Genomic DNA, 17,900 nt, shown 5'->3' on the forward strand with positions numbered 1-17,900 from the left:
ACAACTCAATTTTCATATATATATATTTTTCATAAATCAACGCTATTGAACACCCTTTACGTCTGTGTAAAAAAACAAAACCTTTGAACCAATGAAAAGTATTAAAAATTGCCGCTGACAAAAACTCCCAACTCCATTGGATCCTCAAACTGTCCGTCAAAAACAAACGACCCCCCCCCCTCTCCTCTCCAGTGCTGCCTTTTCACAGTAGAGCGCGCTGCGCAGTGAGCGAGGAGGAGGAACACGTAAACAAACTCCCCGTAGTCTGTTAAAACTATGCAGTGTACCTGTTTATCAAACTTAGCACTGACGCTAATGTTATGAAAACAAGTAATTATATTTCTAAAACCTATGAAGTGTTTAATGAGGAGAGCAATGTGACAAGAAGAAAGGCGTTCATAGCATTTCTTCCGCGCTAGTTCTACTACCTCTTTGCAGAAGTTATTGTAATATTTAAAGTCCTGTTTATTATTGTAGACCTATATATGAAGCATCAGGGCATTAATTCACACGTTGTTGTGATGCATTGTGAGCTTGGAGATCCATTGTTAGCTTTTGGGAATTTGTACCGTTTTGAAACCTCTCCCTCAGCAGCGAGTGGAGCTATTGTTGTTTGGACACCTACTCCATTTCAGCTTGATTTCTGCTCGTCTGAAACTACTAACTCCACTTGCGCTGGATTTGGGTAAAGTGTTGCTAATATAATGACACATGCAAGTATCTGACAATATATAAAGTCACTATACCAACTTTGATGAGGCAGTATTGCTTTGTTTTAAAAATATAAGGTTTTCTTCATTTCCTGAAAAACTTATATTTTGTTTTTTCGTTTCCTGAACAATGAGCGTTTTGGAGTTAGCAGGTTCGCACTGGACAGCAGAGATATAGCAAAACATTTAAGCGATAAATGTTATACACCTAATGATGGGCTATTTGAGTAGATGTCCCTATGCAGCATAGTAATACATTGATGCTTGCTAGACACAGACAAAGATTAGCTTGAATGTGATACAGATCCCAATTTACTTCAAGCTATGAGCCAACGACAGCAGCACTTTCATTGCAAAAGTGCATTTTCATCAAGCTGAAAGTTTGAGTCTTTGAAACATAGCATGTCTTTTTCAAAGCGCTGTTATTCTTGTGATAACAGGTAGTCTAGCCTCAGGGTTTTAAACTAAAAAAAATTGCCTCCTGAAACTTTAAACAAGAGAGACACTATCAACACTTCCAGCTGGAGACAATGAATTGGGAGAGTGACTTTGCAGAGTGAAGGCATGAAGGGTGATTTTCCTGGGACTTAATTATATTTTTTGACCAAGAAAATGGTATAGCACTACTGTGAAATGAGGCTGGGTCTAGAAGCTCAAACAACATTTCTCTAAGTCCACATTGAGCCTGGCTATTCTATTCACTGGAGCGTGTCTGTGTAACATGGAATGCAATGTTCCTGGGTTTTTAATTTTGAAATAGAGAGATGTTGAAAAATAGTATGTCAGACTGTCCAAGGTAGTAGGAAAAGGGTGAATATGGAATTTAGTACCGATTTTCTTGGCGTAGTTGGGACTGTGGTCTTGTGTGCCATACAGTAGGCTACACACACATTGACATAGGATAACCTGAAAGTGATCCATTACATTATACAAAGCAACAACATCAAACCCACACTATGACACTGTCAGGGTTTTTTTTTAAGCAGGACCCAACACAGGAAGACAGTAGGCAGAATTCAGGGGGTAAACAAAGTTTTACTTTTTAAAACACAGGCAGGGGTACGGGCGGGAAACACAGGGACAGTATAATCTCAGGCACAGGTACAGGCAGGATAAACATGAATGAGTTAAATGTAATTCACTACTTATAGAATAACAGGCAACGGCACGTTTACTCAGAGTAACATGAATAGTTGATCAGACACAGACCAGTGTTGATTTTGACAACACATTTTGATTTAGTTTTAGTCATAGTCTTTTGAATAAATAGAATTTAGTTTTAGTCATATTTTAGTCATCTGAAATGTTTTAGTGTAGTTGACTAGATTTACTAAACTACAGTTGATTTATACTTTGTAGATCGGCTATTTTCGGAGCGCGACACCCGTGTGCAACCAAGCATACAATTACTTGCCTTACTCTCCACTAGTCCCTCCCTAACATTTTAGTCTAGTTTTTATTTGTTGACAAATTTGTCAGTAATATTTAGTCATAGTTTTAGTCATCATAGCTGATTTGATTTAGTTTTGATTTAGTTTTCGTCAGTGAAAAAAGGTAGTCGATGAAATGTCTTCGTCTACAAGCTAATTTCTTCGTCTAGAAGCTCATAGCAGCCTGTACTGTAGCATCTATCCTATAGTACAGGGTTCCCCAATTAGATTTCCCCAAGGGCCAAATTCGTGTGCGGGCGCCGAAATCGTGCACGCGCGCAAAGCTAGATTATTCGTTTTCTTTTCTCTAATCTAGCTAATTTGACAGTGTGTTATTTTAGGCCTGGGATTCTTAAATCCTGTGTTGAGGGTCACACAAGGAAAAAAATTACTTTGGAAACAAAGTAAGTTGAGAACCAACCATTTACTTAAAATATTTGGTTGTTACAGTCTACTGAAAATCTAAATAAGTCCAGAATCAACAATTTACTTACAGATGCAAATCAGTCTGCTTGAACAGTAATACAGATATATATATATTTTTTAAACATAAAAAAAAAAAAAAATTAGGAGAGGAGTCGTCACGGGCCGGACAGTTGCCTCTCGCGGGCCGCAAATGGCCCGCGGGCCGCCTATTGGGGAACCCTGCTCTAGTATGTGATCCATGTATTGATGTCTAAATAAGGCACCTCCCCCTCCCCCTTCCCTCTTTCTTCTACTGTGTAGAATACTAGCAATGTTAAACTGTACACAGGCACGCACAAACGCACAAACACAGGCACACGAGCAGGGGCTAAAACATTATCTCCTCCTGTTGGCCTGTTTGTTGGCCTGGCCGAGATGCTGATACCAGTGCAATGTTTGACTCAATGAAGGTAAACACCACTATGTGATGGTGATATTATTGATTGTCATAAAACATTTATTGTGTCTTTATCTTGCTCTCGGGGAAGTTTTACTGCTGTGATTCTGTGATGAAAAAAGTGGTGTACTACCGTATGTAAACCAGTAGATGTCACTGCAGCCCAGCGTTGGTAGAGCAGTCAGTGGCGCTGGATCCATGAGACATTCTGGACACACACACACACACACACACACACACACACACACACACACACACACACACACACACCAACACATATGGTGTGTCTGGGAACACACACATGCGCACACACACACACACACACACACACACACACACACACACACACACACACACACACACACACACACACACACACACACACACACACACACACACACACACACACACACACACACACACACACACACACACACACACAGAGAGAGAGTGGTCATTAAGAAGAGGTGGCACCTAGGCCAGAGTGTCTGGGCAAAGACAATGATTAATGAATCCACTGAGTTCTCTCACTCTTCCACCTCCCTCTCTCATCTCTCTCTCTCTCTCTCTCTCTCTCTCTCTCTCTCTCTCTCTCTCTCTCTCTCTCTCTAATCCCTCTCTAGCTCTCCTCTTTTCTCTCTCTCTCTCTCTCTCTCTCTCTCTCTCTCTCTCTCTCTCTCTCTCTCTCTCTCTCTCTCTCTCTCTCTCTCTCTCTCTCTCTCTCTCTCTCTCTCTCTCTCTCTCTCTCTCTCTCACACACACACACACTCTGTCATTCCTCCTAATTTCCATCTCTTTTATTCCATCATTTTCCCCCTTTAACCCCCCTGTCTCTCTCTGTCCCTGATCTGCGCTCACCCCCCCACCCTCTCTCTCTCTCTCTCTCTCTCTCTCTCTCTCTCTCTCTCTCTCTCTCTCTCTCTCTCTCTCTCTCTCTCTCTCTCTGTCCTTATCCGTACATCAATTACTTCCTCACAATGTCCGCCACCCCTTCACCCCTCTCTTCCTCAGTTCTCCTCTTCCTCCTCTCTCTGCCTCTCTTCCCTCCCCTCTCCTCTCTCTCTCTCTACAGCATCTCTATGCTGTCTCATCCCCCTCTCTCTCTCTGTAGTGAAGAGAGAGGGGTATGACATTGTCATGGTATCATTCTATGGGTATAGCATCATTATAGGCAGTAGGTGGTGGTACGGGATGAGAGCAGGTATAACTGTACTGTGTATGTGTGAGTGGTTAAATGAATGGCGGCTAGATGAAGGAGAGTGTAAAGTTGGAAGTATAAAAGGGACTTAATGGCCACTCCGCTCGGCGACTTTCCTAGCAATTAGCCTACAGAGACAACTCCCGCTCGCCACATAAGGGCCGACCTTTTTACTCTCTTGTCGTTTCACTTATAGTATCTGTTCCTGCTTTCTCTCTCTTTCTCTCTCTCTCTCCCTCTCTCTCTCTCTCTCCTCTCTCTCTCTCGCTCTCTCTCTTTTTCTCTTGATCTTGCAAGTTTTCTTGAAAGTTTTTTCCAACTACTGGCTCTTTTGCTTACTCTCGGCTCTCTCTCTCTCTCTCTCTCTCTCTCTCTCTCTCTCTCTCTCTCTCTCTCTCTCTCTCTCTCTCTCTCTCCTCTCTCTCTCTCTCTCTCTCTCTCTCTATCTCTCTCTGTTGTTCCCATGTCTTTGTATCTTACCGATCTCTCTCTTTCTTTTTTCCTCCTCCGCTTTCTGTCTCGTTCTTACCACAGTTGTCCTTCGGCTGCCCCCACCCGCACTCCTCTCTTTCTGTTCTTTTTTTGTACAGTTCCTTGCATGTTCTCTCTCTCTCTCTCTCTCTCTCTCTCTCTCTCTCTCTCTCTCTCTCTCTCTCTCTCTCTCTCTCTCCTTCCAGCAGTGTCTTCCATGCAGTAATGGGTCCAGGCAGGATGATTTAACTAGGGTTGTATTTGTAGTACATTTTTGTCGTTATCAGAATCAATCTGCATGCACCAGACAAAATTCTCACTTCCTCTGGCAACTCTCTGTCTCTCTCTGCCCCCCCCCCCCCCAACCCCCTCTCTCTCTTGTCACCTCTGGTAATGAAAGCACTTTGCTTCCCTGGCATGAATGTGAAAAGACAATATTGCCAGAGTATCACAAACTTTTTAAACTGTCAAGTCGGATCTCTGTCCCTGGATATTACGTTGCCTGTGCCCCCCCTCTCTCTCTCTCTCTCTCTCTCTCTCTCTCTCTCTCTCACTCTCTCTCTCTCTCTCTCTCTCTCTTTCTCTCTTTCTCTTTGTCTCCCTCCTCTCTGTCCCTCTCCGTCAATTCAATTCTGTTCAAGGACGCGTTATTGGGATGACTCTCCAAAAATAGATTAACAATATTGCCAGAGCTTTTCACATTACATTACAATATACAACAATCATATCCAGATAATGGAGAGAAATTACCCCAGTGGAAAAAAATATAAATAATAAAATAAAAATGCCCGCAAACAACAATGCAGAGAAATCGGCCCCTTAATTGCGTTATAGTTCAAACTAATAACTAAACCGTCTGTGCATCTCTCTTCCTCACTTTCTCTAAATTTTTCTGTCTCTTTGTCTTTCAATTACGCTGTGCTTTGTTGGCCTGACAAAAAGATACACTTGTTCTGCAGACACACACTCTAAATTCTAATAGATAAATACCACGTCTACAGCCTAATTTATACGTTGCACTGAATGCATTTCTTTGTTGAGCATCATGTCGCACAATGAAATATAACTGTGTGCGTGTGTGCGTGTGTGTGTGTTTGTGTGTGTGTGGGTGTGTCTGTGTGTGTGCGTGCGTCCCATCAGGGTCCAATTCCTGGCAGGTGGTGTCCACGGGCGGAGCGGTGGTCCAGGGAGGGTACGGTCACGGCAGCGTGTACGACCAGGCCAGCGGCTTCGTGTTTCTCCACGGCGGCTACAAGGCCCTGAACAGCAACAAATACGGCTTGGTCGACCATCTGTACAGATACCACGTTCACACGCGAACATGGTGAGCACATACGTACACACATGCTGTGTGTTGTGCATTTAACCCATTGAAACCGGGAACGCATCTGTGTAACCTCTTTAACCCTAATTTTATACTTTGGCTATTCAAAAATAGCAGATATACAATCTGCTTTTTTTTTTTTATCTTGAAAGTTTGTGCAAATCTTTGAATGCATATTTTTTAAAGCGAACATTTGTAACTCAAATATTTGCTTCTGGGGGTCCCTGGAACAAAATATTTTGAGATGGGGGTCCGCAGTCAAATACATATAATTTTGGGGGTCCTTGACATTAAAAAGTTTGAGCACCACTGAAAACTGTTTGTAGAATCGGAACCTCCGGTCTTAATGGGTTAACTACTGAGAGGCTACAATTATAACCAAATGGACACAGCAAGGGTTTATTTGGTTACATTTGTAGCCTCTTCGACTTACACATGGATAGATATGAGTGACGTCACTCGTTCATCCCCTGGGTCACGGAAGTAATTTCTTTATGGAGAATAACATTGGGTCATCTTAGAATCGTCTCATGTAAGAATTGTGGTCCAAAGATAAAAAGATTGTCCCTGCGCTATTGTCAGGGAGGTGGCTCTGTATCGTTTACGATAGTCAGTCACTCATATTTGTTACAGTCTGTTTTTTAATTTCGGTGGCGGTAAGGTTAGCGTTTTCTCGCCGTTAGTTGATGCTTCATATCCATATGAGTCAAACTATTTATTTGTGGAACACAGATCTTATATGACGTGATATTAAACACTGAAGGGGGTGGGGGGGAAACGTGACCCAGGTAGGATGCGTAAATTACATCAGACTTTGGCGCTCCTTTAACTCAGAGGATATTTTCACTGTCTGTTATGCATGTGTGTGATAAAAGCAAAGTTGTGTGACTAGAAGGTAGGTGTGTGTGTGTGCGTGCGTGTGTGTGCGCGCGCGTGCGCGTGTGTAAGCATCTGTGTTGTCATGTTTAATTGCATGTGTGCACAGCGTGTGCACACGCTCCTCTCTGGCTGCAGTTTGTTTTGTGAATGTGGGAAGTCTTGGCAGTAGAGCAAACTGTTTTCGACACTTCTCACAACCCCTCTATTACCAGCATGTCAGCTCTCTCACGCGCGAGCACACACACACACACACACACGCACACGCACACGCACACACACACGCACACTGTGGTTCGTCGACTGTACTTTCACATACACATACAGTACATGCCTCTCTTCAGTTGGCCAATTGCTTTGAGTGAGAGAGAGAGGGAGAGAGAGAGAGAGAGAGAGAGAATTTATTTTCTTGAAAATGTACTTGCTGGTATTAGAACCTCTTGAACATAACGTTAAAGCTTCTTACCCTTATTGGACTCTCTGAATACATTTAATTAACACACAGAAAGAGTTAAATCAACTCTCTGGATTTCACGACCCCACAGTGTGGGACACAGTCTAGTCTGAGCTGACACAGAGGCAACTGGTGAAGTGAAAATGTTGCTTTCATGCAAAAGTAACAACCTATAAAGTGTAAGGCTGCCCACTGCACTGTCTATTTTAGTTATCTGTTAAAACACTTTCGACCTGGCGTCCCTATTTTATCATTTGTCCTGTGCAAGACCAATTGGAGAGCTCCACCTACACATACATCTGGGGACGTCTAAGTTCAATGTAGTGCTTGAACTGTTTGGAAACACATTTAAAGTCATTGGATTGCAGAACCAATGCAAAATCTTTTGGGCCGTCCTTATTGGGACGGATTCAGGATTGGTTTTCAAATCAGTAGACTTTCTCTGCTGTTTTAACCCCTACATTGAATTTATATGTCACCAGACATATTGGTAGGCAGAGATCTCCAACACCTCTGGCTAGGAGAGACAACATGTTTTAACAATTAAAAAATGTTCAGAAATGTCAGCTGTAGCTTGCCGTATGACAAATGACAGTAGGGCGGTGTAAGTGGTTAAGTAATGCTGATCAGCTCATCACTGACTGCATGCATTTAAATTGTGAACTTTCCTACAAACATTATATGCACTGACTTATCTACTGCACTGCATGAATAGGATCTAATTGGAAAGGTGGTGATATTTCAACTGCTACTATTTCAAAAGAAGAGACAGACTAGATAACATCAGCCACCTTTCAACCCACCTTTACACCACCTTTCAACCCACTGCAACCCTGGCTCGGGGAACTGAGGCTCAGCATTTTATCAGATCCACAGCACCGTTGTAACTTTAATGTGATATCAATGACATTTCACTTTCACTTATGCCTGTGCTGATGTGCAGTCCCTTGTGTGTGTGAGCCCAGTGATTCTGGTGGCTGTATGCAGTAAACAATTGTATTGATCACTGCCAATTGTTAACACCATTCTTTAATAGGCTTCACCCAGAAAACAAACCAAAACCAAAACCAGAGTACATTAGTATTTTTAAGCAATTGAAAAAGGACAGTGATCGAAAGCAGAGGTGAAGAGGATAATCTAGAGGAATTTTACATTCATCTTATAGGAGTATTTGCGTTGGGGGTGTTTCCCCTCCAATTTTGCTACTTAGACGGCGCGATCGATCTGCAAATTCGCCGCACCGCACAAAGTGGTTGTATTTAGACTCTGAATTGGTCATGGGTGTGTTTTGGGCATAAGATAAATCAAATCATAATGCAGTTTTGTTACGTAGTTTGAACAGTGTAGTGCACCTTCGTCATAGCTTATTGTTATTTAAAGGTGCAGTAAGTGATTTTCATTTTGTTTTGAGACTGGGACTGGAACACTGTCAAATTGAAGCTGATAAATGGGTAAAGCATTACTTGACTGTAGCTACGGAGACAGATAAAGAATGCCAGGAGGCTACGGATTAAGGCAATTCTTACATGACCTGAGGTAGGCTATTTATACATAATCAGCAATAAAGTGTAGGCAGGCTCCTTACTGAAATAAATGCATCTCTTTTTCTCGCCCTGTCTCTCCCTCTCTCTCTCTACTCACCACTTTGGAGATGCATAGCAAGTGCAACTTTTGGTTTAAATTGTTATTAATAGGATTAATGATGAATTAAGTTCTTGAAAAATTGTTTATCTTACAAATTACAACTGCGTCTGTTGGAAAACAGCTATAACCAGTGGTGGAAAAAGTACTCACATTTTTTACAAGTATCAATACTGCAATATAGAAATAATCTGTTACAAGTAAAAATCCGGAATTCAAAATGTACTTGAGTAAAAGTACAAAAGTATTGGCATCAACATGTACTTCAAGTACCAAAAGTAAAAGTACTCATTATGCAGAATGTCCCATTTCAAGTGTGTTCAAATGTATAAACATCTTTTGAAAATAGCAGATCTACAAGCTCACAATGCGTCGCATTGTGAGCTTGTAGATCGGCTATTTTCAAATGGCCGAAATGTATATAGGGCTGAAGTGGTGATGTTTTGTAATAATAATCAAAATCTAAAAAGTAACTAGTAACTAAAGATTTCAAATAATTGTAGTGGAGTAAAAGTACAAAATGTGCCTCTGAGATGTAGTGGAGTACAAGTAAAAGTATTGGAAATGGGAAAAACTCAAGTAAAGTAAAGATACCTCAAAATTGTACTTAAGTACAGTACTTGAGTAAATGTACTTAGTTACTTTCCACCACTGTATACAACTCAATTTGACTGTGGTGCTGTCACTCTCTCTTTTTCAGAATGGAACGTGCTGTGAGGATCAGGTGTCTGGTATGGCATGTTGATATGCCATCTCAGACGTTCCACTGAACCCCTTAAACATTCTAAAGAGCTCACAGACATTTGAACATTCCACCCTTAAACCTTCCGGAGAACTCCTAGGCGTTGCTTACTACTCTGTCAAATCATCTGTGTGATATTAACAACATATACGTAAATCACAAGTTCAGCTGCCTAACATCCAGTCTAGCATTTATTCCCATAAAATAAATTACATGCAGGTAGTGGAAAGCAGTGGTGGACAGTAACAAAGTGCATTTACTTGAGTACTGTACTTAAGTACATTATTTTTTGATTATCTGTATTTTAAAGGAGTATTTGTATTTTTGGATGCTTTTTGGACTTTCAACTCCACTACATTTCAAAGACAAGAATATTGTACTTTTGACTCTAGTACATTTGACTACATTTCTAGGAAGGGAAAAAGTACATTAGGAATTAACCAGCCCTAAATATCATGAAAATAACAGATCTACAAGATTACTTGTCGTGAACTTGTAGAGCTGCCACTTTCGCTACTTTTTTTATTTCTTGAAATGCTGCTTTGATATTAAAAAGAAAATGTGTAATTTGTACTTTTGAACACTTAAAGTATTTTCAAAAGTACACTCAAGTACACATTTTACCAAGCAACTTACATTAGTAATTGAGTAACATTTGACAAGGAGTATAGATACTTTGACTCAAGTACTGGGGTTAAGTACTTAAGCTTGTATTTATTCCCCTAAATAAAATGACATCAGGTAGTATAAAGACTAATATGGTGGGCGGTATTGGAGACAGTCATGTTGAAGAAACAGCAGGAGTGCTTCAGTGCAAAGTCAAAGTGGCTGACGGTGCTGATGGTTGGAAATGGAGACGGTGTGGGTGGCTAGCACAGTTGGTCTGCAATATGTGACCTCTGACCCACACACACATGCAGACTGAGACCCCCTACACTGTGTGTGTGTGTGTGTGTGTGTGTGCGTGTGCGTGTGCGTGTGCGTGCGTGCGTGCGCATATGTGCATGGCATCCATGAAGGACCAGTTGGCATGAAGGTTAGTCACGGCAGGCGAGGTCAAATACCCAGACTGTCACCATCAATAAAGTGGCACCACAGACACACAGGTGCACACACACACACACACACACACACACACACACACACACACACACACACACACACACACACACACACACACACACACACACACACACACACACACACATAACTGACACATTAACACTTTCCTAATATTTCACTCTCTTGAATTACTTGGTTGTCTATCTCTCCCTGTGTGTGCATATCCCGCTGCTTGTGCGTGTGCGTGCGTGTGTGTGCGTGCGTGTGTGTATGCGAGCGTGTGCGCGCATGCAGGTTGATCCTCAGAGACAGTGGTTCGTTCAGGTATCTCCACTCGGCTGTTTTGTTAACGTGTGTGTGTGTGTATGTGTGTGTGTGTGTGTGTGTGCGTGTGCGTGTGCATGCAGGCTGATCCTCACAGACAGTGGGTCGTCCAGGTATCTCCACTCCTCTGTGTTGTTCAGTGGAACTCTGCTGGTGTTCGGAGGAAACACTCACAACGACACGTCGCTAAGCAACGGAGCCAAGTGTTTCTCGGCCGACTTCTTGGCTTATGATATTGGTAAGGACACTCAAACTGACAGCATAAACATACACACAAGTTGGTCGTCACGTCACGCGCACACACTCGCGCATGCACACGCACATGAGCTTGTGTGTGTGTCTTTTTATCGATCTATTTATCTATCTACATGTCTATATATCTATCTACATACTGTACACTGTATATATATTCACTAAAAAAGGTGTATATATTCACTAAAAAAAGGCCGCTCCAGGTCCCTTCTTCAAACTGCTACTTACATATGTTTAGGCACAGAAAGCTTTCGGGAAACACGTTTGCTTCCAAGTACTGCTTCCAGGAGGCCTTAAGTAGTGTTTCCCGAAGTCAGTTAAGTCATTGAGTGAGATTTACGTGTTTCACGTGTTTTTACCGCTATGGCGCAACGTGCCAATGACGTGTTTGACGTGTTTTGGATTTTCTTATTATTATTATTATTTTTTTTTAAACATGTTCAGAACCCAATATATCATTATCTGAAGATTTGCAGCTCCATCCACTCTTTGTTTAACGTATAACTGAAAAGTACTTTTTTTTTACTTTGAAAAAAACTCTGGCACTGGGACAAGATAATATAGAAATAATTCTGGCAATTCTGGCACTCAATTGTACTACCTATGAGTATGTAAAAGAACAAAAACGAATCAACAAAACGTTTAAAAATAATAATAATCTGGCACTCAATGAGTTAAGTAGCATGTAACGCTGTGCTCTTGAGAATCAACTGCTACTAACGAAAGTACTACTTAGGCTCAGAAGGCTTAGAAGCGTTTGCTTTAAGTACTACAGTATCTAAGGCTCAAGTGAAATCAAATGGGGGGACAATGTTGGCCACACACACACACACACACACACACACACACACACACACACACACACACACACACACACACACACACACACACACACACACACACAGCCCCAAACTTTTTTCTCATCATATGACGCGCGGGGACGGGGGCGCACGCGCGCTGCGCGCGCGCACGCGAGTTCGCACAGGGCCCCGCATTTCTCCCGCACGGCTCTGCCATTGCTTACATACTGTAGGCTACAAAATGTGCAAGACAACTTCACTGCACTGCAGCATAGAATTAAAGAATTCCATGAGAATCATGTGTAGTTAACCATTTAAACCCTATATACTTTATTGACCGTGGTCCCCCATGGGTCTATACTTGTCCCCTTAGTTTTTTTTCCCTTTACACCAAATGTCTTTGTGGAGGCTTTGTCTTGGGAACATTTGTATCAAGACACTACATTTCCTGGTCATTTAAGGCCCACTGGACTACCCGGTCTGTGTGGCAGGACGCACGTACGCATGCATCCAGCACCATTCTGTTTTCCCTAATGCTGAGTTGACACTGGCAGCTACAAAAGCTACTGTACAAAGCGATTCAGAATATCTAATATAAAGCAAAATATAAAGCCTGGGTTTAAAAAGAACACAAAATAATGAGTTTCCCCCCCCATTACAATCAGGAACTATGTGGAGAGAGAAGGTGGGTAGAAATGGTTAAACAACACTGTCGTTTTGCAGCTTTGTAGCTGCAGTTGAAGCCAGCTCAACTTGGATTGTACTGTAGCTTTGTAGATTTTGTTGCAGCTACAAACGTCAGGCGTCGCTTTGTATCTCCATGTCGCTGGCTTCCATTGAAAATAAATGATAGCCTGTAGCTTTCCAGTGTGAATGCAGCAAGAACGTTGACCTGCACTTGCTGAGACATTCCTGTGCAGTGCAAATGCATGCGAATCAGGTGTGCGTGTGTGCACTTCATCCATCATATTTTATACTTACTGTAAGTGACAATACCAGTATAAAAAAATACAAATAAAAGGTCTGTGTTAAAAGCATTTGGTGAGTAAAAGTACAAAAGTATTGCCATCAAAATACACATTTGTCAAAACTTGTAAAACTTTATCGAAAATAGCAGGTCTATAAGGTCACTCCGCGATGCAACGCATTATGAGCTTTTAGATCTGCTATTTTCGGGGTAACCGAAGTATAAAATAGGGCTTAAGTGGTTATTGTATGTTTTGCAATGATCTAAATCTGCAAAGTGACTAGTGTCGTGTATTTGAGGCATAAACTGCGTGTTATCAGGCCCGTTGATGGTAATAATGAAGAAGAGGAGAAGAGAAGACGTCAGGACCATGTTCCATTGTCATTCATGTTCATTTATTCATTCAAGTACAGCATCATCATCATCCAGGGCAGAGAGCCCTCTCCAGCAGCCCCCTCTGGGCACAACCATCTCAAACAAACATCTTACACCGTTCTTATAGTACACCATTTACCACAGATGCCATTCTAAATAGCCATATAAGGTATGTTCTATAGATAAGAGCAACACAATGGCCATTTGGCTCAGCTGTTATAGATTGACAGCTGTTGCTGAGTTAGAACTAGCAATTTCACACATTCACCAGGCACTCACCAGTCACACACACTCATGATTACTCTTCTGACTTTAGCATATTTGTTCTACTAATAAGCTGCTTTTACTTGCATACTGTCATATAAAATATAGCAAATAATACGACATTCCCCCCACGAAAGACTTTAACGTCTTTCGCAACCACGTATATTAAATAAAACAGTTTGCAAGAAAAACATAAAAAAACAACATTCTTCCACCTACACCCCCCATGACCAATCAATGGCTGAAACCTAAACAAAGGACATTTAGGAAGAATTAACATCAAACATCACATCAGACAGAACAACTCAGATACAGGCATCGAGATTACACAATTAAGTCATACAGTGATTTACCTTTAAATTTCAAAATAAAAAGAAAATACATCAATACGGTGCTGAACTTTCTCATTTCGCATCGATCATCTCGAAAATAAAAACACCAGTCAAAATGCATTCTCATTCCCTAATCAGTGCGCAGGTCTCTCTGTTTTCTTTAAACCCTGGGATACAATGTTACCTATATCTATACACTGAATGTGAGTTCACACTTTTCAGGTGCCGGATGCAACCCTGTGCTTTCCGGACTAGCATCAGCGCATCGATCATCATCAATCTCAGTCTTTCAGCGCATACAACGAAAATAAAAAAACTCCACATTAAACCCCAGTGACCAGAAAGTGAAACAAAGTCCTCGCATAACACTTTTACGCACGGCAACAAAAATAACGCTCCGTAGTTTAAACCACTTTATCACTACAATACAACCTCTCTCCTGCATTGTTCATTGTTCCCATCCGATAATGCTGCTTTCGTAGTCTCTACCTCAATGTCCACTCACCCAGCAGAAAAGCTGAGCGCAGTTCCAGGTGATATCTTTGTTCCAGCCAAAAAGATAGCCGCTCCTCACCCACTCATCCCCCCACGGAGAACTTCGACCAGCAAGTTCTTCGCTCCGCCGTCCACCCAGCCAGGCGCTCCGCAGAGAAGAGTAGTTAGTTGAGTAGCCATCTGAGATCCGGTCATGCAGCGGCCGCGCAGTCATCACAACGTCGCCGTTGCGAGGTCCTTCATCATAGTAGAAATCCAGGTCGCGCCGACGCCTCCATGGTTGCCCCGCGGTGGTCCTCCTCGCCGTAGGAAGACATCCACGGCCCCGATCCTCCTCTTACAGGCCCGCAGTCACGGCAACCCTCAAAATACACAGGTTCTTCTCTAAAGCGCCCTCGGAAAGGAAAGCAACAATAGCCGCTGGTTCGCCAAATATGTCGTGTATTTGAGGCATAAACTGCGTGTTATCAGGCCCGTTGATGGTAATAATGAAGAAGAGGAGAAGAGAAGACGTCAGGACCATGTTCCATTGTCATTCATGTTCATTTATTCATTCAAGTACAGCATCATCATCATCCAGGGCAGAGAGCCCTCTCCAGCAGCCCCCTCTGGGCACAACCATCTCAAACAAACATCTTACACCGTTCTTATAGTACACCATTTACCACAGATGCCATTCTAAATAGCCATATAAGGTATGTTCTATAGATAAGAGCAACACAATGGCCATTTGGCTCAGCTGTTATAGATTGACAGCTGTTGCTGAGTTAGAACTAGCAATTTCACACATTCACCAGGCACTCACCAGTCACACACACTCATGATTACTCTTCTGACTTTAGCATATTTGTTCTACTAATAAGCTGCTTTTACTTGCATACTGTCATATAAAATATAGCAAATAATACGACACTAGTAACTATAAAACTGTCAAATACATGTAGGGGAGTAAAAAGTACAATAATTGCCACTGAGACGTAGTGGATTGGAAGTATTGGAAAATGTGAATAATCTAGTAAAGTAAAAGTACCTCAAAATTGTGGTGATACAAGTACAGTACCTGAGTAATGTACTTAGTTACTTTCCACCGCCGACTTCATCTGACATTTGGAACTTTTTGAGGTGAACAATACATAACATGCCGCATGGGACCCCCGCTGTTGATGTCGACAGTCAGCCTAGTGACTTTGCCGTTTAAGGGTAGCAATGTCATTCTCATGGTCTGTCGGCCGGTCGATCTCCTGGCAATGCACACCACAGCTTTCAATTGAACAAGGCTATAGGCATTCCGTACCTTGCATACCCTGTGTGAGGGGAAAATAGAGGTCAATAATATTGACGTTCAGATGCAGACACATGAACAAACTCATACGTACTTCAATGCAATCAAATACTGTACATGTGCAATGAATGAAAGTACATGGGCACACACACACACACACACACACACACACACACACACACACACACACACACACACACACACACACACACACACACACACACACACACACACACAGAAACATTAAGGCTCATGTAGGCTGAGCGAGAGCAATGGAGTGATAGAACATGAGAAAGCAATAAAAGAACAAATAAATGAACACGAGAGTTGAAAAAGGCAAGGGGAGGAGAGTGAGGGGAAGATGGAAGGGACACAGAGTTACTGGGAGAGGGAAGGAGAGAGCGAGAGGCACATCACATATAGATGATAAAGGACTCCTGTAAAGCATCCATACCCAGCAGCATCAACAGAGCAGATGGCTCATAGACGCGTTGAGAATGCAGCTTCCATGGGGAAACTCAGATAGACGAGAGAGAGAGAGAGGATTTGGGAGGGGAAAGAGGGAGTCCACTAACTCTCCATAGGTGATCCTCTGCGGGAGAGGTGGGTGATAGACGGAGGGATGCAGGAAAGACGAGCAGATAGCGGGGAGGAGGTGCGTGATAAGTCACGTTAAGGTGCAGAGTGTAGAAAGACAGCACATTCATCAGGATAGACTGAGAACAAAGGACGCATAGAGAAGGTCATAACACAGTAAATTTTCATTTCATTTACCTCCGATATTGTTTTCACTTTCAGAGTGAAATGAGGATTTTAAATGTATTTGTATTACATTTTTCCTTAACTCTTTAAAGGAGAATACCGGACAAATTAAGTGTTGTCTTTGATGTCTCGTTACTCACCTATTGACGTGAAAAGTGGCGTTCTTTTTTTCCATCGATTCCCCTGTCGTCATTTTTTAAACCCCCTCCGTTGTCATAATGGGAGCGCGTGGGTTAGGGAGATTCGTCTATTATAACCGATGCAAAGTTGTTTTTTTCTCTACTGCTAGTCATTGTGGAGTCTCATGATAGTCAAACATGAGAGTAGCTAGCCTGAGAGGCTAGCAGTAGAGAAAAAAACAACTTTGCATCGGTTATAATAGACGAATCTCCCTAACCCACGCGCTCCCATTATGACAACGGAAGGGGTTTAAAAAATGACGACAGGGGAATCGATGGAAAAAAAGAACGCCACTTTTCACGTCAATAGGTGAGTAACGAGACATCAAAGACAACACTTAATTTGTCCGGTATTCTCCTTTAACTGACAGAGTTTTTCAGAAAATAGCCACGCCACTGCCAGGGAAAACAAGTGATTTTACTAATCTTTGAAAATTCATGGAATATTTACCGTGATCGCCAGCCTCACGGAGATCGCCTCACGCACGCATGGGGTGTCTCGTGGAGTCGGGGAAAGAAAATTGTCCGGTCGCGATAATCCATTCCATGGTTATGGCAGTTGAATGTGGCCTGGTTTCGCCAAAATCCAACATTTTTTTTTGTGATCACGTGATTTTATGCTGCTGTGCCCCTGAGGAAGTCAGATCGTCACTCGCGAGTTGGTGAACAGCGCCATCTAGTGGAAAACCACTGAAAACACCTCACTCTCAAACTTGTGTTTGGCACTGTGGACCAAGTGTGTTAAGGTACTATTTTCAGCCAATGGATGTTGTATATACTGTAGGTCAAAGTGGAAATATAGGTAAACAAAACTGCACTTGTTCTGGTGAGATCACCATAGACATACATTTGTAGATGCCACATTGGCCACAGGGGTCATACGTCAATGTCACCGCCATATTCGCAGGGGGAACTTACCATAACTCTTATATACTTGTATATGCTACCTGAGACGTAAACTTTTTTTCCCCCTGTTGTTCCTTTATTTTATAACCATTACTCTCTGCAGTATGTGAGATGGGGTGTTTTGGTATGAAAACACATATTTTTCTATGGTTTTATGGTTGAAAATCGCCAAATTATGATGGTTTTAATTGT

At 42.1% G+C, this 17,900-nt stretch overlaps 1 protein-coding gene across 1 annotated transcript in view; it reads left to right on the top strand.

The window, feature by feature from the left end:
* LOC308099846 (attractin-like protein 1) overlaps window positions 1-17,900 on the top strand; it is a 404,123-nt gene that overhangs the window by 124,963 nt on the left and 261,260 nt on the right. Inside the window, exons 9-10 of the mRNA XM_080448665.1 lie at window positions 5,812-5,995; window positions 11,178-11,332. Coding sequence (XP_080304791.1) covers window positions 5,812-5,995; window positions 11,178-11,332 — 339 coding nt within the window. The remainder of the gene's footprint in view (window positions 1-5,811; window positions 5,996-11,177; window positions 11,333-17,900) is intronic.

This window comes from Gymnoscopelus braueri (assembly GCF_963280865.1).
Source record: "Gymnoscopelus braueri genome assembly, chromosome: 14".
Taxonomy (NCBI): Eukaryota; Metazoa; Chordata; class Actinopteri; order Myctophiformes; family Myctophidae; genus Gymnoscopelus; species Gymnoscopelus braueri.